Source organism: Leptinotarsa decemlineata, unplaced genomic scaffold, assembly GCF_025532065.1.
Source record: "Leptinotarsa decemlineata unplaced genomic scaffold, Ldec_3_MD MMD2_tig00026340_RagTag_RagTag, whole genome shotgun sequence".
Taxonomy (NCBI): Eukaryota; Metazoa; Arthropoda; class Insecta; order Coleoptera; family Chrysomelidae; genus Leptinotarsa; species Leptinotarsa decemlineata.
The window spans coordinates 16,845,078-16,870,421 of NW_027412694.1; the positions used below are offsets into that span (position 1 = coordinate 16,845,078).

Consider the following 25,344-nt stretch of genomic DNA (forward strand, 5'->3'; position numbering starts at 1 on the left):
GTCGTGCCAAACTCTGTCGATCGCCATGGAGACGTCTAGGAATGTCGATTCGGTGTAGTATCCTTTCTAAAGGAATGAACTTTAAACGTTCAAGCCAGTCTCGAATATACCTACACAGTAGGTTGAATGGACTGACGCCTATCAGAAAACAACTACTCCCCTGGCTAATACCACGAAGGGCGTTGGATTATATCCGACAGGCGTCAGTGCAGGAATGTTCACAGAAAATTTGCTGCCTATGCAAAACAACACATTGATGAGTGGCTCATTAGCCACTCATCAGTGCAAGCTGGTGGCCATCATCGACCTAAAGTCAATGATATTCCATAATTGAAAATCGGAATTCTTTCAGGATATTTCATTTCTCTTTCTAAGTTATAGCGAACAACAAAATGTCATTCCATCTAGTGGATGAGGAAATAACCAACTGCATATCTGAAATTTGCCCGATTCCTCTGAATAAGGAAAAAAAACCTTCTTATTAGTCAGTGGGCTATGCTTGTTTTCTGATAGGCGTTAGTCCATTGAACCTATTGTGTAGGTATATTCGAGACTTGAACGTTTGAAGTTCATTTCTTTAGCTTTTTGTGTGCTCGTATGTTCATCATGTTTTTGAAAGTCAGTTGATTGAATATATTCAGGTAGATATTCATCAAAATTATACTAGTACAATTTGGTTCATCAGGCTACAATACAAATATTTTTCAGAGCTGCTTCTAATGCTGACTTGCTTTTCCAAATGGTTTAAAGTTCTACCAAAGTGAACGTTTCACCATCATCTCAGATGGCAACTACCAGGACTTGTTATTCAAAAAAATTACATTGATAATTTGCAGAATTGTTACTGCCTGTTTTTGCGAGAAGTAATGAAATGTGACATTTATTGAGAAAGAAAGGTTTTGGCTTTCTACTTCTTTATCCTATGTAGAAATCTTCTGGAAAAATAAAAGCAATCAATTTAAAGAATGTAACTCTATAATTTTTGTATACTTCTAATAATTTCAGATGCACACTGAAAAAAAGCCCTTTCGAAACACCCACTTTCAAATAAACATTGAGTTACACGAAAGACAAATGATTTCGAAACGAATACTTTCATATGAACGCTGAATTATACAAAAAAACTTATCTTTACTCACTTTGTATTCCAATCAGATACATGGAACATTATCATCGCCATTGGTAGACATCCGATGTTTAGCCATAAATGAAAACGGAAATAGTGAGCCAACTGATATTTCATTCCGATAAGTTACTGCGGAAATTCAATATATTTCTGACAAAGAAAACTGTTTTTTCAACAGTAACTTGTATTCAATGATCATCTATGGATCACCTCATTAAATCAATTCGGCGGCAAAAATCTACACCCCTCTTCAAGAATCGAAAAAAAAACACATTTTATTTTCTACTCAATCATTCAACTTTCAAATTGCAGATTTCAAATTGAAATTGAAATATGGAAAAAGATAATCATATAAAAAACTATACTGTCATAGGTAACTCAAATATGTCTCAGAACTTGGATAAATAATAGCATTATTTTAAGTTTCTTCTTGAATTGTCCGCAGTTTTTGTTAAGTAAAAAAATATAAATATTTCAAAATAAAATCTTTAAATAGATAGGTCCTGGCAAATGCCTCTGGAAAATTACTTTTCCGGTTGATATCACGCTGGATATTGAAATATAATCGACAGATTTTCATGCAAGATATCTCACGGAGGTTAGGTTAGGTCCAAAGTGAGTGGGTCTATTCGACTCTCCACCGCAACCCGCAAGGTTTTATTGTGGCTCACACCTATTCACACTCGACCAAATGAACCCAGCTATTCAACGAAGCCGATTAGTTTATATAGTGAGTGGTCTTTCAGGTCAGATGGTAGAAGTACGGCTCCGCCGAACTCTAAAAACCTGATTCGGTCCCCTATTCACACTCGACCAAATAATAATAATCGTCTTTATTATTTTCAAAAAATTTAAAAAAAAACAAGATTGAGGAAATACCTCAACAGATTTTTTTTTTGAAAAGTTCAGTTCAGTTCCTAAATGAATTCAACTACTGAACTGTTCTTCCACTAATAACCCACTAAACCCAGCTTCTCAATGAAGCCAATTAGTTTGTATTGTGAATGGTCTTTCAGATCAGATGGTAAGAGTACGTCTCCGCCGAACTCTAAAAACCTGATTCGGTCCCCAACGGGGCAGACACAAAGTGTATGCTCTGCTGTTTCATCATTAATGAGGTAGTCGGATAGTCAAGGTGCAAGATTTCCACCTTGATACTCGCGACAACCTTCCCATATGAGGGTTTTTGCACATCAGCTACACCCGACGATGCCTTAGATTAACCTAGCAGGGCTTTTTCGCCTTTGGTTTTGGAGAATAATCAGTTGAGCGCGAACTTTTGCTGTCCTGCTCACGGGGGTTTGTTCCTCCACTTGAGAAAGATTCTGCGTACGCCGACAAAAATTTGGTGCAAGGCGGTTTGAAGAGACGACTCCTGGCTCGTTTTCTGGCTGCACCACCGAATCTTTTTTTCAGGTTCAGTTCTTGGATCAGGAGTTGGGGAGTTCTAAATTCACAGGGAGGTCAGTTGGAGTCGTAAGCTCGACAGCCATCTCTTCTGTAGACTCTGCGTCATAAATAATTTTCAAGTTCACTCCATAAAAGTCCCACGAGTGGCTAGGCAAAGAAAGTCAATCACGGCAGAGCCCCGCATTACTGTGACGAGGCGATGCTACGACGAGAGGACGCCCGGTATCTCGAAGGTTCCGTAGAAACAGCTGATAGGCTCAGTGTCATTCATCCTCTTGGCACAGATACACAAACCTTAGCCATCGTTGGAATGCCATTCAGTTAGGGAGTAGCAGAACCCCGTATCTTCAGCGGGGCTACGTGAAAGCAGGCATCCGATGGCCGGTTTTCTCAACCCCCACATCCCAAGCCAATGCACTCGCCAAAAACAGCATGCACAGTTGTTCTGGCAGTGAAAGATGAACAAGGACAGCAAACCCTCTGAGTAGATCATCTACATACCAATTTCGAAGTATCCCCTCTCTTCAGTCCAGGAAACCCAAACCGCAAAGTGTCTGGGACTTTATTGATTTCAATGCAGCTCTACTGCATGTATGACATCTTTGTCTAAAAGAAAGATTGTTTATCATTAACAGCTCAATCTCGTGGGCAAAGCCCCAAGCGGAGAAGAAACATTGCATGTACCAATGCTCTAACAGAGATCAAAACGTGTCTGAACACTGTATCGAGAAGGGATACAAACATATAAGTGATTGAATATTTTCAAACAGGATCTCGAAATAATCATTTCTCCCAACTACCTACACAGTATTGGTACATGGTATGTTCCTTCACGGGGTGGAGATGTTAGTAGTTAACAATATTTCTCTCAGACGAATTTTCCTCATATGCAGTCGAGACGCGTTGGAGTTAGTCGAGTCCCAGACGCATTGCTGTTTAGGTAAGAACTTTCCTGCACTGATGGGAGATAATACTTCGAAACTGCTCTACTGGAATAATTTCAGCATGGTTCTGCTGCGAACAATATCTGCGAAACTAACGTCTGTGGGGTATCTTGCATACATGTATGTTGAATATAATTCAATATCCAGCGTGGTATTAGCCATAGAAGTGGTTGTTTCGCGGTAGACATTTACAAGATTCTACTGTGTAGGTAGTTGAGAGCGATGAATATCTCGGGTTTTCATTTCAAAATTTTCATTTTTTTATTCGTACGTATTCAACTCACCTATAATCCATCGCTTTATTCATGTGGGGTGATAAAGGGTGTCTATTGTGGAAGAACTCTGGGAATATTGATCTCATTGTATAGTACATATCGAGTCTCTCTTTGGTTTTCTCAATACTGAATTTATTCATCATCAGGAAACTTGTGATGAGTTTGTCACCTGCAATGAATTCAATTGAAATATTCCTGAATAAAACTATTTTCAATGTGATGTGAGCATATCTTGTTATTCAAATAAATAGGTCATTATGGAATTGTAGAAATTTCAGATGAAATATATTAGAAAAGTAATGATGAGAACTTCAACATCTGAAACTGAAAAAAATCGACAAAAATTTCGAAAAACCTGGTGCAAGCTACATCTGTTATTTATCCAGTCTGTTTTGTCAAATCAACATAGACGGATAAACCATTCAAGAACACGTGCAGGATTTTTCTTTATTAAAATGGGTGTTCTGTTTGAGCAACGTACCCCGCGCTTCTTAAATTTTACGGTCGCCATAATGCTCCCACCGAGAGGACTTTTTGCAATCTGGTGCATGAATTTGAGTACACTGTTTCAGTGAATGATCGACCAACACCCGTACGTCGACGAAACGCAAGATCTGCCGGAAATATCGCCGCTGTCTGTAAGAGTGTTTCGGATAATCCGAGGCAGCCATTTCGCGCCGCTCAGATGAACTTGTCCTTGCGTAGACCACAACTTGCATCACAACAATTTTGCGTCATGACTTTCAAGCACTTCCAAGCAAATGGTCGCCTATTTTTTTGGAAAAACTGGAAATGTCGCAACCGTACCACCAGCACAACGCAGAACAGTCAATTCTGAGTGAGTGATACACAACCATTCGTATGCCAGTTGTCTTCCACGGAATCAGGAAAACCAACCACCAAAGACGGATCACTCTTCACCACGACAATGCGAGCTCTCACACATCGGCTCAAACAACTGCATTTTTGAGCACCTGAAACATCGATTTCATAAGTTATCCGCCGTATAGTCCTGACTTGGCACCGAATGACTTCTTTTTATTTCCGCACGTAAAAAACAAACTGAGAGGTCAACGTTTTTTGACACCTGAAGAAGCGGTTGCTGCATTCAGAATACATGTTTTGGGGATACCTCATTCAGAGTGGTAAAAGTGCTTTGACAATTGGTTCAAACGCATGCAAAAGTGTATAGATCTTCATGGGGAATATTTTGAAAATCAATTAAGTGATTTCCGATGATTAATATTTGTTTTTGTTCTCTAATCCCGAAGTATAAAAGGCAACCAATCTGTGCAACCCTAATGGCTAGTTGAAGTGTGAGGTTATTGTAAAATTAGGCATCAACGACCCCCTGAATTTACAGGGTCAAATAATAATAATAATAATAATATTTATTGGCAAAGATACATTGTTCAATGATACAAATTGTACGAGTCAATTTCCAAATAAATATAGAATTCCCACAGAAGGATATACCTGTGCGTGGGGTCTGCAGAAATTTGAATACTAATGAATACAATTTAAAATTTGAAATATAAAGTGGTATGAGTAAATAAATAAAAGGTGAGACGTTTTAAAATTATCAGATATATTATTTTATTATATCATCAATCTTCTTGTATGAATATGTGAATCAGTTTCTATACATGTCACTATGATAGTAAACATTTTTCATATCAACGTGTTGGTGTATCTGAAGCCTTGGCAAGCCTAAGACCCAGGTTTTGAGTTTATTCTTAAATGAATTATCACTCCTGATATTTTTTATATGATGTGGGACGAGATTATATAACCGAGGAGCTAGGTATGAGTAAGAACTTTGAAGGATGTTTTTCCTTGAATTCGGGACATATGCATTATTTTTTTGTCGAGTTTCATATTGGTGTTCTATTATCCTTAATTCATGTCTATTATTATGTTGTCTTATTATAGTTTTGAGAAAGTAGAGTTGTCTTATGTCTAGAATTGATGTTTCTTTATATAATGAGTAGGTCGGGTAAGTTCTTTTTTTGAGGTGGATAATTTTCAATACTGATTTTTGTGTTTGTTCTAGGTGTTTCAGAAAAGTTGTGTTTGCTGCGCCCCAAGCAATTATTTCGTATGTAAGGTGGGTTTCGAACAATGCATAGTATAGCATTCGCATCTGGGCTGTTTGTAGGTATGGTCTCACGTATTTTAATCTATATGCAACAAATCGTAGTTTTTTGACTAAGTAATCAATATGTGCATCCCATTTTAGATGTGCGTCAATATATATACTAAGGTATTTCAATTTATCCACTGATGAAACGGAAAGTTCTACGTCATCGTATTTTATTGAAAGTGATTTGAAATCTGGTAGATTCTTGGCATACGAAGTGAAGGTAATGTAAAATGTTTTGGATATATTTATACTCAATAATTTACTTTCGAACCATTTAATTATTATTTTGAAATTTTTCTCTGCTTTTTGTTTCAGAGAATTCCAGGATTCCGATTGAAAAATAATTGCAGTGTCGTCAGCAAAGCTGATTATATCACCTTCCACATTCAGTGAGAACATATCGTTCAGGTAGATGTTAAAAAGTAGCGGACCCAAAACGGTTCCCTGAGGTACGCCGTACTCAACAGTGTGTAGGTCACTCTTGACGTCTTTAATTTTTACACATTATTTTCTTTGATTCAGATAACTGCACAATAGTGAGTACGGTAGACCTCTGAATCCGATGCTGTCCAGTACTTCTAGCAGTTGATTGTGACTGACAGTGTCAAAAGCTTTTTTCCAATCTACGAATATACATAGGGATGGTACATTTTTATCTACGTATTTACTAATGTGGTTTGTGAGAAATGATATGGCGTCTACAGTTGATTTGCCCTGTTGAAAACCGTACTGATTTTTAGATAAAATATTATTTTTATTTAGGTATGCGCTGATTCGCGATTTCAGGATAGACTCATAAATTTTCGCGAAATTTGTAATAACAGATATTGGACGGTAGTTCTCCAGTTTGGTTCTATTTCCAGATTTAAATATTGGTGTTATAATAGCAATTTTGAAGGGGTTTGGACATATTCCACTACTGAAAGACCAGTTTATCAGGTAAGTTAATGGTTTTGCAAGTTCTTTAGCTATTAATTTGATAGTTTCTGCTCGGAGATTGTCGATTCCGGGGCATTTTTTATTTTTTAGGTTCTGTATAGTTCGCTCGATTTCTAATTCATTGGTTTCTTCTAGGAAAAATGATTTAATTTTTCTATTTTTCAGATAGTTTTTTCTGTAATTTGGCCTTTTAAGAATGTCATTTGCTAGGTTTTGACCAACTTTCGTGAAATATCCGACGAATTCATTGGCGATTTGTTGGGGATCATTAATTTTTTCACCATCTTCTAAACAGATTTCTCTTATTTCTTTTTATTTCTTTTGTTAGTAATTTCGTTTATTGTTTTCCACAACTTTGAGGAATCTCTTTTATTATCATCAATTTTTATTTTATAACAGTTAATTTTAGATTCATCCATTACTTTTTGAAGTTTGTTTTTATATTGATTGTATTTTGTTTGATTCACTGCAGTTGGATTCGCCTTCATTGTTTTATACAATTCGGTTTTTTTATGTATCGACTTAAGTATACCATCAGTAACCCATGGGTTCCTTTTGGTATCTCGTCGTCTGATTTTCACAGTACTTGTACTCAGTTCCACGATTTTGTTCACTTTTTCAATTAATATTTCAGTAGCAGCTTCAATATCACCTGTTGAGTAGACTTCTAACCAGTTCTCACCAGCTATGTTATGTTTTAGTTTTTGATTGTCTATGAATTTTTGAAATTTTGGATATTGAGGTGGTTCACTTTTTGTTTCAGGTGTGATAATTTGTAATATGATCGAATAGTGGTCTGTAATATCAGTTTCAAGGATGAATGGATTGAATTTGAGTAAACTATTTGAAGTATTTTTCACGAAGCAGTGATCAATACAAGTGCCAGAGGTGAATCTAGTTATTCTGTTGATGTAGGATATAAATCCCTGAGTATTTAGGACATCTAAATAACTATTTGTGATGTCATCGTTTTCCATTATGTTGATATTTATGTCTCCAAGAATATGTGTACTTATATTTCTTTCTTCACAATGTTCCAGGTATTCTGATAGACTTTCAATGATTTATAGTACCGCCATTGTAAATGAGATTATATCCATTGATGTTATATAGATCTGGATCTCTAACTTGCCAAGTCTCAGACAAAACCACCACGTCGAAGATATGTTTAGATTCCTCAAGCAAAATTTTTATTTGATCTTAGTTTTTATTTACGCTTCTTATATTAGTGTGTAGTATTTTAATGTCTAAGTTCGTATTTGTCAGTTTCGTGAGTTGTGAAATATTCTCAATAATTTGAGTTTCTATCGTTTCAACTTGAAAGTCTCGGAGATACTGATTCATTTTTGAGTATTATTATTCATAAATTACACTATATAAAGTAATAGCTAATAATAGTACTGATATTCACGAGTACATACATATGTATAAATTAATATACTCACATATTTACAATTTACATATATAGAGACGATTTGAATGTTTTCATATAGAATTACTTGCTGGTTTGTTGACGTGTGATAATGCGGGTGTTATGAATTGAAGTGGAGGGTAATCTTTCCTTTTTCTTTTTATCGTCCGTCTTCTTTTCTTCGGGTTTAGTCCTGGCCACAGAATTTACAAATTTTTGTTCCTCTGTGTGTTGTACCTTTTCAGAATTTCTTTCAAGTCCCAGTGGCTTGTCCAATTCGTTTAGAGCGGTTTGATTCCTTTCTGTGTTGTTCAAAGTAGTTTTCTTCGCATTTTCTCCATTTCGGTCAAATTGGACAAGTATTTCTTTCTGTTGGCTATTTTCACTATGCGACTTTGGTGTCTGCAATGTAAAGAGACGAAGACTATCTTCAAAGAAGGTTTGGCTTGTCGTGGGAGTCGATGGTACACTCGCTGATTTGGTTTCTTGGGGGACATAGGTTATTAGGTCAGTTTCATTTGTGTCTTCTTGTATTTCAATTTGTTTCAATTGATCAACCGAGTAGACTTCGTTGTTAACAACCAGAGTACGGCCGCGTATTTTGGCTAAGTAGCCCTTTGATCTGGCACTGTTCTGATGTTTTCTAAGGATTTTGTTTTCTTGTCTATCCTCGTAGCACAGGTCCTGTACGAATTGTATGTTTGTACCCTTTAGTTTATAACAGTTTTTAAGTATTGTGGTTTTTTTCAGATAAGAAATAAATTCAACTTTAATGGCACTCCTATTTCCTGCCTTAATCGGATATAAATTATTGATTTCATTCAATGCGATCTCGATACCGATCAATTCTTTGATTTTTTCCAGAACTGTTGTTGTTAATTCAGTTCCTTCTGAAATAGTCAGACCAAATATTATTATATTATTTTTTCGTGCCTTTCTATCAATATTTATACACCTTGATTCAAGTTGTTTATATTTGTTATCTAGTCGTTTGATGCTAGAAAAACATGCTTCTATTTTTCCTATCAATTTGGTGTTCTCAAATTTGATTTCTTTTTTCAATTCTTTCTTGATGTCGTTGCTTTCCTTCTTTATGGCGTTTAAGAGTTGTTTTAGAAGTTCAGTATTTGTGATGACATCCCCATTCATTTTTAGTTCATAATTCGTGAGAAATATGAACTTCACGTGTTTGAATATTTCATTGGAATCCGCTACTGGGTAGATTGGATAAATATTTTATATACACCAACACTTTATCTTATCTTCGGTCCAGTTTTTGCCACATACCGTTTTTCTTTCAGTGTTCGTAGAATGCAGGGAACTTTGATGGTTAATAACGCAGTTTGCACATATATTTTTATTATTTTTTGCTTCGGATTTTCAACAGAAAGAAGTGCGATTTTTACTGTATCTTTTGGTACCAATTTGCACTTTAACTTTGCCTAATAACCGGTGTATCTTGGATTGTTTGGGAGCACTTTAACACGGGAGCACGAATGAATACAATATTTCTGTAGATGAAACAATGATGCTAACTTTCTTAGTCAAAAGTGAAGAATCGCGTAGTTATTCGGAAACAGTTAGAACACGCTGGATGCTCCAATCAAGTTATCTAACTCAACAAGTATATTCTCAGAGATAGATCGATTTTGAAAAGCAGCTGCCAATAACATGCCGATTCTCTCAAGTGGAACTACAATGCATCTGTGATAATAGACAATGCCACTAATGGTCCATTATTTCTTGAATAAAACTTGACTGGCAATCTGTACCTTGAAATGCTTGAAGAGACTATCGATCCTCTCATAACTCACGAACTAGAAACTCAAATGGATGAAGGAGGAAATGAAATTTTCGTAGGAGGATCTGTTGAATTTTCAGCAGGACGGTGCTATACCTCATCATTTTTTCACCTGCTTGACAGTGGTTTAAAGAGAGATTTCCGGATAGATAGATTGGCAGAAAGAGAGCAGTTGAATGGCCTCCGAAATCACCGGATTAAACACCATTAGATTTCTTTCTTTGGGGGCACCTTGAATCCGTCATTCTGAATCCATCGTTCATAAAATGCAACCTTCTGATACTGAAGAACACAGCAGCATGACAATCAGTTCCTAGTTTTCGTAATGTTAGAGGGGAGTTCGACATTTCCATTAGATAAGCGTAAGTAGATATTATGTTTAAAATGTCTTTCTCGCGAATTGAATTTCATTTTGTAAAAGAACAATAACCAACAAATCAAAAATGAGTCAATACAATAATGCATCTCAGAACAGGCAAATTCTAATTACATGTGTGTACTTTTCGGAAACTTCTCATCAAAAAATAAAACGTCAGAATATTATTGGAACCAGAATTGAACGCCAATCAAAATGATGTGCCACTTGACTCCCCTTCCTATTCAAAATTCTTAGGGTGACATCTACCCCTCATAGGGGGTTGAACTACGAGTGCTACCAATAGTGCTTGAAAGTCTCTCCCTTTACAATAAAATTGACCGGTTTTTCGATTCCTCATATTGTTTGCTGAAAAGAAGTTATTGAGAGTAGGAAGCTTTCAAATTGACACCCTGTATTAAGCATTGAATATGTAGATTTTTGTTAGACATGACTGAAGGAGCAATTGTTTAGCGGAACACGTGTTGCTTTTTTGTTAAATTGTGTTAAATTGTGTGTGTAAAGGTGTTTCTTGCATATGAAAAACATAACAGAACTGATCGGTACTTGATGAAAATCCCTTATAACGCATTGAAAAAAAAACACCATTATGTGAGATTTCCACTTGGAAGTTCACAAAACCGCGACACGTGTTTCGCCATACGATAGCAACTACGGGCTCCAAAATACCTGAGGATTGTGACGTACATTCAATTCAACTTCGATATTTTACTCGTTCGAAAGTTGAGCCGGAAAAAATATATTGAAGTCGGAATTTTTTCTAAGAATTTTCTGAGATTCATTCATTCAACTGATTATTGGTAATTGGTATGAACAAAAGACAGATGGTGAGGTAGTATCGATGAATATTTGATACATAGTGCATTTCTTTAGTGTCCCCCCCTTTTATATTTTGGAAGGGTCAACTTGAAAATTTGAAATCTGGGATAATGAAATTATTGCGTGAATACTTAATTTTGAAGTGAAATTGAGAGATGAAACTTTCGAAATAGCGACTGGGCGCCATCTGGGGAAAAAAGTGAATAGAAAGGGGGGTCTTGTGACACATCATTTTGAAGCTCCTGACGAATACTTCACAATTCTAGGATATGAAGTCAATATCGTCACCTTCTACAAAATGGCAGAAAATTTAATAATTTCTAGATATATTCCTTTTTATCTGCCATATGGCAATTCCAACAACCCGATAAGGTTTGTTAAGTTCTTTTTGTTCATAAAAATGACAAAAAATGTCAGTACGACAATGAACATCATTGTTCAGTTAGAATATTCTCATTCAGTTGTCGGTTTTTCTAGCAGAAAGCTAACACGTCAACAATCTCTATATTGGTCAATTCTCGTCCATTGGACGAAAAAATTGAAGCGATTTTTATTTACGGTGCGACGCGTAACTTTCACAAGATCGAAAGGAGTTTGAATAAACGTTTTCCAAATCGTCCTAAATGAAGAAAATATTTAAGGGAACTTATATCCAAATTCACTACTACCGGTAGTGTACATAACAAAAAGCCCCGAGATCATCCGTCCATTCCGGAAGAACAGCAAGTGCAAATAATTGGTGAGATGGTAGTAAATCCTAAACAGTCTACTTATTTCGTCGCGAATGTTTGTGAGGTGTCTCCTTTCACTGTGTGGAGACTTTTGAAGAGGGATATGTATCATCCATTCAAAATTAAAATGGTACACCAGTTAACTGAAGATGACCCTTATCAAAGAACAGAATTCTGCGAAATCATGACAAATCATCGCAAGGCATCTTATCTATCCAAAATATTTGTTTAAGTGACGAATATACATTTTTTTTAACGGCAATGTTCACAAACAAAATTGCCGTTATTGGAATGACACCAACCTTCACGTTTTCCGGGAAACACATATCCAATATCTAGAAAAAATTCATCATCGCAAATTTCAATTTTTTGCGTTGACCCGTTCAAAAAATAAAAGTTGGGACATTAAAGAAATGCACTGTATAGATGCAATATTAACATTACAGTGTGAGAGTCATTATGTTGAGTGGTTTTCCATGTTGTTTCAGCAGATACGGTTATTATCAAGTGTTTAGTAAATAATTGGTTTCACTGGAAAGGTGTGATTTCAAGCAGACTTCAATCGAATGTGATGCCTTGACTCTGAGGTCACTGTTACATCATAAAGGTAGTTAGATGATCTACTTTTTCATTTCACTCAAAATGATTTATTCAGAATTTATGAGAATGTTGAATAACCAATTACCAAAAAAACCTCATGACAGATATTTAGTAATTAAAAAAAATGCATTGACCTGAGAAGTGATATGAAAAAAGGAGGAGAGATAGTGAATATAGTGAAAATATGGTTCAAATTGATTATTGAAGATTATTCAGATTGAAGTTTGTTTGAACTTGATTCCAATCTATAAGAAATGCAAACGTATTTCAGTTTCAACGTTTTTAACTTTTGCTGAATGCTATCCTCACAAGGAGCCACCAGCAAATGAAAGATTGAAATAGTATTTAACATAAATTTGTATCAAACATCTTTCCACAGCGATCTCTAAAACTTCGAATCAATAGGTGATGATTCATTTCCTTGTGAATCAAAAATTTTCACATCAGATTAGACAAAAGGGAATGCCTCATTGCCAAATTCAATACTAATATAGAGTTTCTGAACACATTTCAGGATTTCATTTTCACTCTTGATGTTTCACCATTTCATTAGGTTGCTTCAAAGGTTTTATCCGTTTTGCCCATATGAATATACTTGGAACTTCAATATCTCAGTGAATATTTATTCAGTCTAATCGGAATAATTGGACGTAACACAGGTCAATTAATTCCGTCAGCATAAAAATTTCGTGCGTGGGGTTTGTCCGACGAAGGCCGTTTTTGCCTGGTCCTGATTGACGAAGGATTCACCGGTTCTAAATAAAGTTATCGATGTGCTTGAACAAAAAAAAATATTCGGTTGAAGAGGGTTTTGGGTAGAAATGATGGGCTCGTTTCATGCGAGTTAGGGGTATATTATACTCATCAAGCCTAATCGGTCCCAAGATCTCTTTATATTTGCAGAAAAAAGAACAATTCGAAAAGCAACAATTCAAATTGGTTGCGTGTCTGTTGACCAATGAAATTGATCGTGTCTAGAGCGGAGTTGCCAACTGTATTAATTTTTATTATCCAATCACAGATCTGATGATCCAATTTGACAGACGTCATTTTTGTTGTTATTGTTGTCAACTCGGTGTGAATACAACTGTTACAATTATCTGATTAAAGAACGTTTTCTTGTGAAAGGTAGGTCTCGACGGGTGCCTATTTTTGTGCGCAGTCCGTGTCATTAGTTAACATTTCGAAAAATATTTTTTCAGGTTATTTTTGGATTGACATGTTCTGGAGTGATTCTACATTTCACTGTACATATTTCTGCTTTTCTTTTCAGTTGAACATAGCTCACAGCATTGTCACCATACTGTTCCTTGGCCGAGCTGAAATGAAAATCACATCAAAACTTTACATACTTCGATAAAAGACAAAGTCTGAAATGAATGTCATATAAATAAAAAAGTCCTATTGAATATACCACCTACCATTTCAATTTTTCATTCTTCATTTCGGTGTCAAAGTATTGCAAATTTTTCAAATAAAATTCATGGATCATTTCAAAATCGACTCTTGGTAATTTGTCGGAGTCAGCTTTAACAAAACTAGGCTCAAGATTCATTTCGAAATTATTTTAACAAAAATACGAAGTCATGTTTGGGAACCATTGACATTAGAAAGAGCACATTGTCGCATACACTACAGAAGGCGCTGGCTGACTGCATGACAATATGGCTAATATACCAGTAACGTTGAATTTCTTATTTTTAGTGGGTGGCATGAATGCATAATTGATTCATTCTGTTATGGTTCATGAGCATTGGAAAACCATTCGAATATACAACTCGTTGAATTCAATTCAGAATCATATTTAGATATAACTTTATTATCAGTTACAAATATTGTTGTCCATTTTTATGTTCAATTCGTGGATTCGAGCGATCTTATTAGTGTATATTTATTTGTTTGCTGGATTCATTCTCTCAAAAAAAGTGAATGAATATTACAGATAATTTTAATTGATCTTTCATTTTCTCAGGGCTCAGGGTAATTCAATTTGAACAAGATATTTTTCCATAATGTAAGGTAATATTGAAAATTTAAAAAATAAGCATTTTCTCCAAACACCAGAACTCAGAAAGATGAAGAAAACTGGCGTCTTCACCACCTGAAGTCACCAACCTGGTTGGTAAAATGCGAGTCAAGAGTATTGAGTTCTGGTGATTGGAAGAAGCCCTTGTTTTTGAAATAATTCCACGCCAGAGCTTCCAGTTTTACCCTTTATATTAGTGATCAAAAACAGAACAGTTTTGTTATTACTTGCTATTTCCGGAAGGTGCGGTTGTTGCTTGATCCATTCTCTGATGATTTTGATATCATTTTCCAGGTCTTCTTCTGTTTTATCATTACTTGCAAGTGCTTTTTTTTTAACATCGGATATGTTTTCGTAGTACTCCTGTTTATTATTCATTACGGGACTGTAACTTCTGTAAAAAAGAGAAATTGGTAATTTTTTCATGCATATATGGAAGATAGTGATATCGAAAAGATATCAATTTGGCTTTTTCCAAGGCGTCAGTGATGAATGAATTTTATATTGTTCTTAAACATACACATTCAAATTATGGAAAGGGAAATCATTTCAAATTCAGACCTATATGGATAGTAGAAATATGCAAATTTCAAATAACAATTCTGATTGTTTCAATCATTTCTATGTATATGACAAAATGTGCTATTTTGTATCGAGGGAAATATACACACTATGCAGAAAAAATCAGGAGATAACCGATACAATTTCAGGAAAGAAAAATCAATAATATTGTTCCCAAAAATGGGGAGAGCCAGCATGGGGAAGTAGGAAACCTTGAGAGATACAAATTTGGTTGAAATGAAAAATTAAAGAAAAATTATATGTTAAATGGTTTTATTGAAAAAAAAATTAAGAAGATGATGTACTAGGAACTGAACAATAATTTGGAAAGTCCTAGGTAGCAGTCATCACACCACTCTCCTCAGCAATTTAGGATATTGATCAGATGAAAAAATAATATAATTGTTGAACGTAGCGTAACTTGGGTAAATATGGAAATACTACGCCCAACGATTTCATTATTTTTTTATCTGATCCAAACCGTGGATTGCTGTGATGGCGTAGAGTGGTGTGATGACTGCTACCTAGGACCTTCCGAATAATTTTTTAGTTTTCATTACATCATCTACATCATTATTTATTTTTCAATTTTCTTCTCTCATTTTATTTTGAAATTTTTAGATTCTAATTTTTATCCACCCTAATCCACCGTTATTTCAACACTTCGACACACAAATGAGTAATTTGGTTTTTAGGCTTATTATAGCCTATGAGGCTATAATACTTTCATATTCCCAAATGCTCTTTGAATCAATGTTGAAGTATTGATTTTCAACCTGATTTACAACCGGTGAAACAGTCTCATCAGTTTTTATGATCAGATCGCTAAGTTTTAACCTTGTGATTTTCCTTCCAAATACAATCACAGGGCATTTGGAATTATTAACTTACAGGACATGTTTCTTCGATACATTAACGAATTGATTCAAATCCTCATTAATGATATTTTCGCTTTGCTGCACAGAGTCAGGAGTGAAAGAATAATAAAACTGTATATCATCGGCATACATATGATATTTGAGTTTTTTCAAACAGGTTGTCAAATGGAAGGTGTAAATTATGTAGAGGATAGGTCCAAGGATTGAACCTTGTGGGACACCTGAAGAAGTATTCTTGAAATCTGACATGTGGTTCTCCACTCTAACAATTTGTTGTCTTTGGGAAAGATATGAATCGAAAAATTTCAAAGTGCTTGAGAAAGTCCATCATAATGTGATATAGATCGAAGTAGTTGATGATTTAATGTATCAGAAGCTTTGCTAAAGTCGATCGATAGTAGGACAGTGATTTCGTCTTTATCCGATGCTGCGACGATATCATCTAATATGTTCAATAAAGCTGTAGCACAGCTATAGTTTGGTCTGAAACCAGATTGCATAATTGGAAGTACATTGTTGTTGTGAAGGTGGTTTCTCAACCGTTGAGCAATAGCCTTTTCCAAAAATTTTTTTCAATTCCTTGGGATCTTTAATTTTGGGTATTGGTACCACGATAGACTGCTTCCACATACTTGGAAGAACTTTCTTCCCCAAACAAAGGATTATAATATGTAGAATAACGGACACTATAGGTGGACAACAGATATTTGAGAGAAAATTATCGAGATCATCTATTCCTTTTGATCTACTTTGTGACATAAAGGTTAACAATTCATTTTCATTTCATTCAAGATATTATGTGATGAAATCATTCACATTATGACTGTGAAATTGTTCCAGATTTGGGTCAACCTTATTACACCGCTGTTGCGAAGCAATAAAAAATCATTCATGTTGTTAGGATCACATAAACTTAAAAATAATATCTGTTTTTCCGTTAACCAGCTGTCGCACCCCTACGAACGACAATACTCAGAAGTCGAAACATGTGCGAGCCAAGTATTAATGAGGTCTTACCGTTTAACGTGTGATTCCTAACACGGGAGGGAAGATTCAATATAGGTTTTTCATTGTGAATATCGAGTTTTTTAAGTTTAAACCATAGATCTTTAGAGTTATTATTATATTATTAGAAGCGATGTATTCTAGATAAGCTTCTTTTTTTGCTCAATAGAAGATTTACTAAAGTTTCTAAGAGTTTTGAATTAACTCCAATCTTCAGCTTCACCGGTTTTTTGGAATTTATATCTGGCTTTATCTCTTATTTTCATCATAAACTCCACATTGTCTGTAATCCATGGTGTATAAGGTTTGGTAAAAATTCTTGTGACATATGGTGCATGATTATTGAACAACGTGTGGATTTGAAAACAAAAATAACTGATTTTTCCATCAGTGTTTTCTGAAAGATACAAGGGATCCCAGCAGATTGATTCTAACTCATTTGTGAAATGAGCATAGTTGAAATTTTTAAAATTTCGGAAAGTTTGCGTGACAAGGTTGTGTTTTACAATGATAACAATAAACTAGAAAATGATCTGAAACATGATGTAAGTCAATTGTGCCACAATCAGACAATTTGAAATTAACGTGAACCATAATGTAGTCCAACAGAGGACATGATGATTGTGTTACTCTTGTTGGCGAATTTATAATTTGTTTCAATTCGTAAGTATCTGAGTTGTCTGTGAGATGGATGTGATTTCTGTCTGTAATGTCTAAACCGTTAATATTAAAGTCTCCCATGCAAATTATATTGTCAGAATGCGGCGCGACTATGGTAAGGCTCTCTTCAAGGTCATTTATGGATTCAGAAATATTCGTGTTTGGAGAACTATAATATAACACCAATAATATAAACAGATAAGTTGTATTTAATTTCGACCCACAATTGTTCAATATTATCATGTATTTTGCTAATCAAGATTTCAAAACGAAATGATTTCTTAAGGAAAAGTCCCACCCCCCACCTCTAGTATCTCTAGCTACATGAATAAATTTGTGAGAAGGTATTTGGGACATAGACACATCACAATAAGGTCTCAGCCATTTTTCAGATACTGCCAGAATATCAAAATTATTATTATTTAACGTATTCTGGAGAACATCAAATCCAGTGTATATTGAACGTAAATTCATGTGACCAAATTTCATTTTGATTAAAAAATATCACCTAATTGAAACAAAAACTCAGTGAATTCATAAATGGAAGTACAATATCATATATATCTACCCACACTATTTCGATGAAATGATTGAATTCTAATATTTTAGACGTTGGGATAATGACCGAGTGGTTATTTTCCGGGGGTGATCCGAAGTCCCAGGAGAAGACTGGACTTTTCTCTTTTCATTTTACTCGTTGACTGACTCAGAATCCGAATAAGAGATAAAAAGTGTAATAATTTTTCCGTCTTACGCAGTACGTTGCAATTCTTCATACAGAGTGGTCCAACGAAAAGTATGCACCTTGCTTTTCTTCTTTTTTCGTAACTTAACGCAAAAATGCTTGGACAGGTCAATTTTGCTTTCGAGGGGGACACATTTCAGATGTATTTTTCTACCTGTGCCTTCAACCCCCTAGCGAGGGAGAGTAACAACCCTAAAATTTTAAATGGAAAGTGTGGTCGAGTGATATATCATTTGAAAGGGCAAAAAATTATCTTTCCAATGATACCTAATTTGTTGCATTCCACTCAAACATGTAGGTATTATGAAGAAAAACAACTACAACCCTGTACTTTGAAATGTGTAATTGACTTAGTAGAATCCTACTTCAGGAAGTGCTGAAAATGTGACCCATTTGCTTCCATACAATGATACAGATTTTTTCAAATCTATTCCTAACATTCTGTAGCATATCAGGTGTTATACTTCTGCACTCTGCTGTAATTCGTTGGCGAAGATCTTCTATGGACTCGGGCTGCGTAGCAAAACATTTATTTTTCAGGTGACCTGACAGGCCATTCGATGGGGCCTCTCCTTCCAATCCACAGTCCAGGAAACCGGTCATCTAAAAACTCTCTTACCGGAGCAACATAGTGAGAAGGTGCTCCATCTTGTTGGAAATGAAGCCGATCATCATTATGATTTTGGTCATTTTCAATTATTTCTGTTATGAGCGGATCAATTGTATCTTCAAGCATGTTCAGGAATAAAAAGTGGCCCTACGATATGACTACCGAATAATATGCCACACCAGACATTGATTTTTTGAGGGTACTGGGTATGGACCTTCCGGAAAAAGTGTGGGTTACTGTCATCCCAGTAACACCAATTATGCCTATTCACAGCTCCGTTAAAAAAAGTACTCTCATCGGAAAAGCACGTGTTGAATGATAGGTGCGGGTCATCAATTAGTAGCTGGCTCAGTTGTTCACAAAATTGCAGCCTTCTATCAGGATCATCTTCATTGAGTTCCTGTACTAATTTAATTTTGTACGGATGGAATTTATAGGTCCGTATTATGGACGAACGGGAGACACCTGAGGCTGCAGCAAGTTGACAGATCCGGTATCGACAAACTTTTGGACTAACTTGGCAACGTACGAATCATTCACATTTTTCCCGGGATGACTGTTATTAAAGAGGCGAGCAGTGAGTCTGCACAACTATTATGTTGATAATAAAGTTTAACAATTTCAACTCGTTCAGGAATGGAATAAACCATTTTTACAGTAGAGTTGAAATAATTTTAAAAGCAACCGAACTGAATCAATGAACGTTTGCCTAAATTATTATTGTACACTTATCCGCTGTTGTTATTTGAACCAAAAAACGCACGAGAGAAATTGAGGAATGTAGTAGTTATAAAAATGCCGTTTTTTCCGCATTTTCATTAACACCAAAAATATCGAGTAAATGTTCTTGCTTTTTCTATAACTATTCAAGTAAATACAATAAATTAGGTATCATTTGAAAGCGAATTTCATGCCGTTTCAAATGGTGTAGCACTCGACCCCACTTTCCATTTAAAATTTTAGGGTTGTTACTCACCCTCGCTAGGGGGTTGAAGGCACAGTTAGAAAAATACATCTAAAATGTGTCCGCCTCAAAAGCAAAATTGAACCGTCCGAGCATTTTCGCGATAAATTACAAAAAAAGGAGAAAAGCAAGGTGCATACTTTTCGTTGGACCACTCGATATGTATATTCTATTCTATTCGTAGTGAGTACTCTTCTTTTCAAATCGACTTTAGATGTTGAATCATAGACTTTGACTTGTCTTGAGTATTTAAATAGAAATTTATTAGCATTATAATTCTCAGAAATAAGATCCAAAGCAATTTGTATGTTACGAGTTCGCAAATTCTCTCTATGTTATTTCGATTTGACTATAATATCCAACTTCATTTCATAATTCAAAGTTTCAATAGCTACGGGCCGAATTTTATTTTGAGATTTCTTACCAAATCGATAAATATTTCTGAAATCAGATAGTGAACAATTGATGTTCAATTGTTAAGAGAGCATATACTTTGTGCCTACCCCGCTGGGTACCGAATCAGTTCTTTAGAGTTCGGCAGAACCGTACTCTTACCATCTGACCTGAAAAACCACTCACCATACAAACTAATCGGCTTCGTTAAGATGCTGGTTTTATTTGGCCGAGTGTAAATAAGTGTGAGCCACAATAAACCCTTGCGGGTTGCGGTGGAGAGTCGAATAGACCCACTCATTTGGGACCTAACCTAACCTAAGTGGAACATTGAATGGCAGAGTACTCAATTCAAACTGAGAGAATGGAAACCCAAAGTCGGACCATGGAACTATGGAGCACTGAAAAGAAGGGAACAAGTCATTATCATTCGACTTCGATAAGGACACACCACGATTACTTGACATCTCTAGCAGATCAACCACAGTGCTACATTTGTGAAGTGTCACTAACAGGACAACATATCATAGTGCAGTGTTCAGTTTTTCAATTAGAAAGAGAAGTATGCAAAATATCGAAGAAAACTCAGAAAACCTTGAGCAAATATTTTAGTGCTAGCAATAAAATTTTGTAATCAATATAGTCACTGCTTATGAATATATATTCCGCTACAAATAACCTTCATGAGGATGCGGCTGTTTGCAAATTACTGAAATGAAGGTCATAAAACGTTTCAATTATATTTTCGGAAACAGTTTTCTCATAATTTAATGAAACAAAATCATTCTTCTTTCTTGAATGAATTGATAATGACTTCACAATTACACTGAAGAGATTTAGTGATGACACATATTGATTTTTATGTAATTCTACTATTTCACTATTATTGACTTGATGAATCACTAACGAATGAATGACACCACTTCTTTACTATGAATGAAACCGAAGAAACCAGTTCGTTAAGTCATTTCAGTGTCTAATATGATATAGAATTGATTTGAAATCCTTGAAAGAATTTGTAAAAAATAAAAAAAATTTAAAGGTTAGCAGAAAAATAACAATTATATTGAACAAAAAACCTGAAATCACAGTGAAATAAAATACAAGCAACAATAGAAAAAAATTAAAAAATGAACTATTAACACGAGATGAAAATTATTAGCAAGACATGAAAATTAAAAATTGAAATATTTCAAATCAAGTTACTTCACGACGTTTCGATTGTTGGTATCCACAATCGTCTCCATGTGATAACTGGGCTCATTCCTCAGAGATCTGACTATTTATAGGTCGTTCGAGTGCATTTACCCTCTTCCTTTTCATCGCTTCATCGGTTTTAGCGGAAGCTGATCGTTTGGCGGGAGTTGGTCGTATTCCGCTTGATTGAAGGTTTCCATATGTTGCGTATCTCTACGCTAGCTTGGCTAAATGCGTTGTTGGATAACACATATGCAGCTTCTTTGAATTTTCTCCTAAACCAGTGGATGTTGTGGATGAACTTGTGGATGAACAGTGGTTTGGGAGTTAATTCAAAGAAGCCGCATATATGTTGTCTAACAACGCATTTAGCCAAGCTAGCGTAGAGATACCCAAAATATGGAAACTTCTAATCAAGTGGAATACGACCAACTTCCGCCTAACTGTCAGCTTCCGCTAAAATCGATGAAGCGATGACTTACTTTGATCTACTTGAAATGAGAGGATTATATTCCTTTGGTATTATACAGAGGTACATTTATCAGAAGTTGGTTCAATATAGAACTGCTATCCAAACCATTATCTATTATTTTATATAGGAACTTGATATCAGCTATTTGGCGTCTATCCGCCAAAGATATCAGATCATGTTAGGAATCTCATCTCACAATCTCAAACAGATAGAGTTGTATTTTAATTTGTAATGGATCTTTGAGACTATTGAAGAATTTTTTATTGACGAAGGTGACGAATTTGCTTTGTATAGATTCAAGTCTTCCAAGATATACAGGGGGTTTCAAAAAACTGAAGCAGAACTGAGCTGGCTATTTACATAAGCCAAGTAAATTGTTAGTATTAGTCGTGACAAGTCCTGATCAGGAATCCGAGAGCTTTGTTGACTTTTTTACTCGCTTTACCTGTATGTATATATGTATGTATGTATGTATGTATGTTTTTTTGTTCATGTTCATGTTCATGTGCTGGTAATTCTCAAGCTCGGGATTTGCATTGACAGAATTATCGGCATTATTGCTTGTTTTATTCGCGGGCAGATGGCGACGATGGCGCTCCTTGATATTTCTTGATCTATTCGCGGGCAGATGGCGCTGTTTGTAATTATCAATTATTGCTTGACCTATTCGCGAGCAAATGGCGCTGTATGTAACCTCCTCGATATTTCTCGATCTATTCGCGGGCAGATGGCGCTGTACGTAACCTGCTTGATAGGTTGTTCAAAACAAAATCAAAATAAGAAATATATTTCAAGAATTATAAGTTTTAGCGAAATTCTGAACTACAGATGAAATATTTAGATATTTAAATATTTTCAATTACCCGTAATTTAGTACAGAAAAAAGTTTTGAACAAAATGAAAGATACATTTTGAAATCTGATTCGATTTATATTCGATATTTATATTTCAAAAAATCGAAAAGTTAGAATCAAGGTGCATACATATCAAATCAAAAGATTGATTTGAAAAATACAATTATTTACTGAAAAAATATTTTTAGTCCATTGATATTTTGAATGAAACTTCAAATCAAAGCATCAAGACCGAATTGTTTTCTGAAATTATTACTGCAAATTCTCTCTTTACTTCGAAACAAATTTTACAACTCTCCGCCCTCTGTTGGAGACTTACTACATCTCAGTATTACTATAGAATTTAAGACCTCAAACTTCATTATGTTGTTTGGTAAAAATTTTACATTCGTGCGCCGTCTGTTAAAGATTTATAACACTAGTGACTAGAAAAAAAAATTATTTTCGACAATAAATCGGACTAAAAAGTGAAAAATAAATAAAGTTTAAAAAATCTAACTTGAAGTTTTGAAAAAGTAAATAACACGCTTTTGAAGAACATTGAACTGAAAAGTTAAAAATATTTTTTCAAATAAGCTTGGAACAATAACGAACAAAAACTACTAGTATTATTGTGAAAAAAGCGTGGGCACTTTGTGCCTTATTTTCTGTATATCAAGCGCCCGTCGCTATTTTCACAATATATTTCGTTCGTTATTGTTTTAGGCTGATTTTGAAAAAAAGTATTTTCAACTTTTTAGTTCGATGTTGTTTAAAAGCGTGTTTTTTTTAGTTTTTCAAAACTATATTTATTTTTTACTTTTCAGTTGCATATGCTATAAAAGCAAGTTTTTTAGTTTTTTTACACTATTTTTTTGCAATTTAGTTAATATGCGAGTTAAATGATAGCTTAGAATCATACAATACTTCTGAGTCCTAGACTTCAGATGTTTTATTCAGTTGCTGTTTGTTTATGTGATATTGGTGGTGGTGAATATTTTTTTTTCTTGTGAATGTAATAGAAGGGCATTTTTTCAAATTGAGGAATGATGAATTTTTTTTGCAGAGTTTCACAAGATTATTGATATCGTCCTGAATGAGAAGTGAATCGTTGGAACATGTCACAGTATGTTCGTCGTCAGCATACATTGAAAAATCGCAGTAGGAGAAACAACTAGAGATATAGAGTGACTACCTGAGACCTATTGTAATATTCGACTGAAACCATCTTAGCAGATCACCGTGTATAACGATTTCCTCCAGCTTGTCGACTGAAGTTGCATAATCTATCGTGTCGAATGCCTTGCTGAAATCGGTATAGATGGCATCAACCTGGTAGCCTTTATCCATGCTCTTCAAGAGATATTCAGTAAAAATAAATAAATATGTTTCAATCGAGCGATGTTTCACAAATCCATGCTGTTCATTTTTGATTGAGGACCCAACATCAAAGTATATATAGTCACAAATGATTGATTCGAAAAGTTTGGAAATCAAGCAGTTTCAATATGGGGCGATAGTTTTCATACAATAACTTATTACCACTTTTGAAGATGGGAACTACAAGTGCAGTTTTTCATATTTTTGGGGAAGAGCCTTCTCTGATAGACTTATTGAATGAAATGAATAGGATATGAGACATTTCTTGGGCGCATTGTTTTGAAAAGTAAGTGGGTATACGGTCTACGCCCTTTTTCGACTTTACAAACTGACAGATTTGTTTGGGATCGGAAGTTACTCTGTTTCTATTTGGTTTATATAGGTGTTTTAGGCGGAGTCAATCAGAAATTTTGACCTGCCTCTCAAAAGTTTAAATGTTAAGTAGTCAAGATTATTACGATACAATTTCCATTTTTTATGACATCTTTCTTTTGGCCTGATGGTCTTTCTAGTATGTGCACTAAACTAATGGGGAAATTCAGATTTATGTTTACCATATTTATGATTATATCTATGATAGAGTATATTTTAGAAACACTGTCCTCAGTGTTTAAGGTAAAAAAATCGCTATCCCAATCAAATGCACCAAGTTTCCTGCGGATTGAGACAAATTCAGCTTTGTTAAAATCATAAAAAGGCTTTTCTTGACATATAGGGCTGAATGAAGCAGGTAAATGAAATAATTTTGTATCGAATTCTATTGTGTTATGTCTCTCATGCTAAGGGACAAGTGGCGTAAGGAAGAAAATGAGGTTATTAATTAAAAAATTATTATTTAGGATTGAATCTGGAGTATTATTGAACGAATTTACATAGGAACTGAATTGAGAGAGACCACAATAGCATATTGAATCAATGAAAAGGTTAGAATTCACATTAGTGAAGTTCAAAGAGATAAAATTTTTGTTCACGTTATCGTGATGCCATGTGATATTCGTAGGATTAAAATTCCCACAAATAACGAAGGTGTTATTGGCGTTATTAT

At 35.0% G+C, this 25,344-nt stretch overlaps 1 protein-coding gene across 2 annotated transcripts in view; it reads right to left on the reverse strand.

The window, feature by feature from the left end:
• Nucleotides 1–25,344, reverse strand: part of LOC111512326 (alpha-tocopherol transfer protein-like) — a 47,919-nt gene that overhangs the window by 16,951 nt on the left and 5,624 nt on the right. For both annotated transcript variants that reach the window (XM_074183682.1, XM_074183683.1), the window contains 2 exons: nucleotides 14,829–14,995; nucleotides 3,765–3,924 (listed from right to left, as the gene is read on the reverse strand). In XM_074183682.1, the coding sequence (XP_074039783.1) occupies nucleotides 3,765–3,924; nucleotides 14,829–14,995 (327 nt within the window). The remainder of the gene's footprint in view (nucleotides 1–3,764; nucleotides 3,925–14,828; nucleotides 14,996–25,344) is intronic.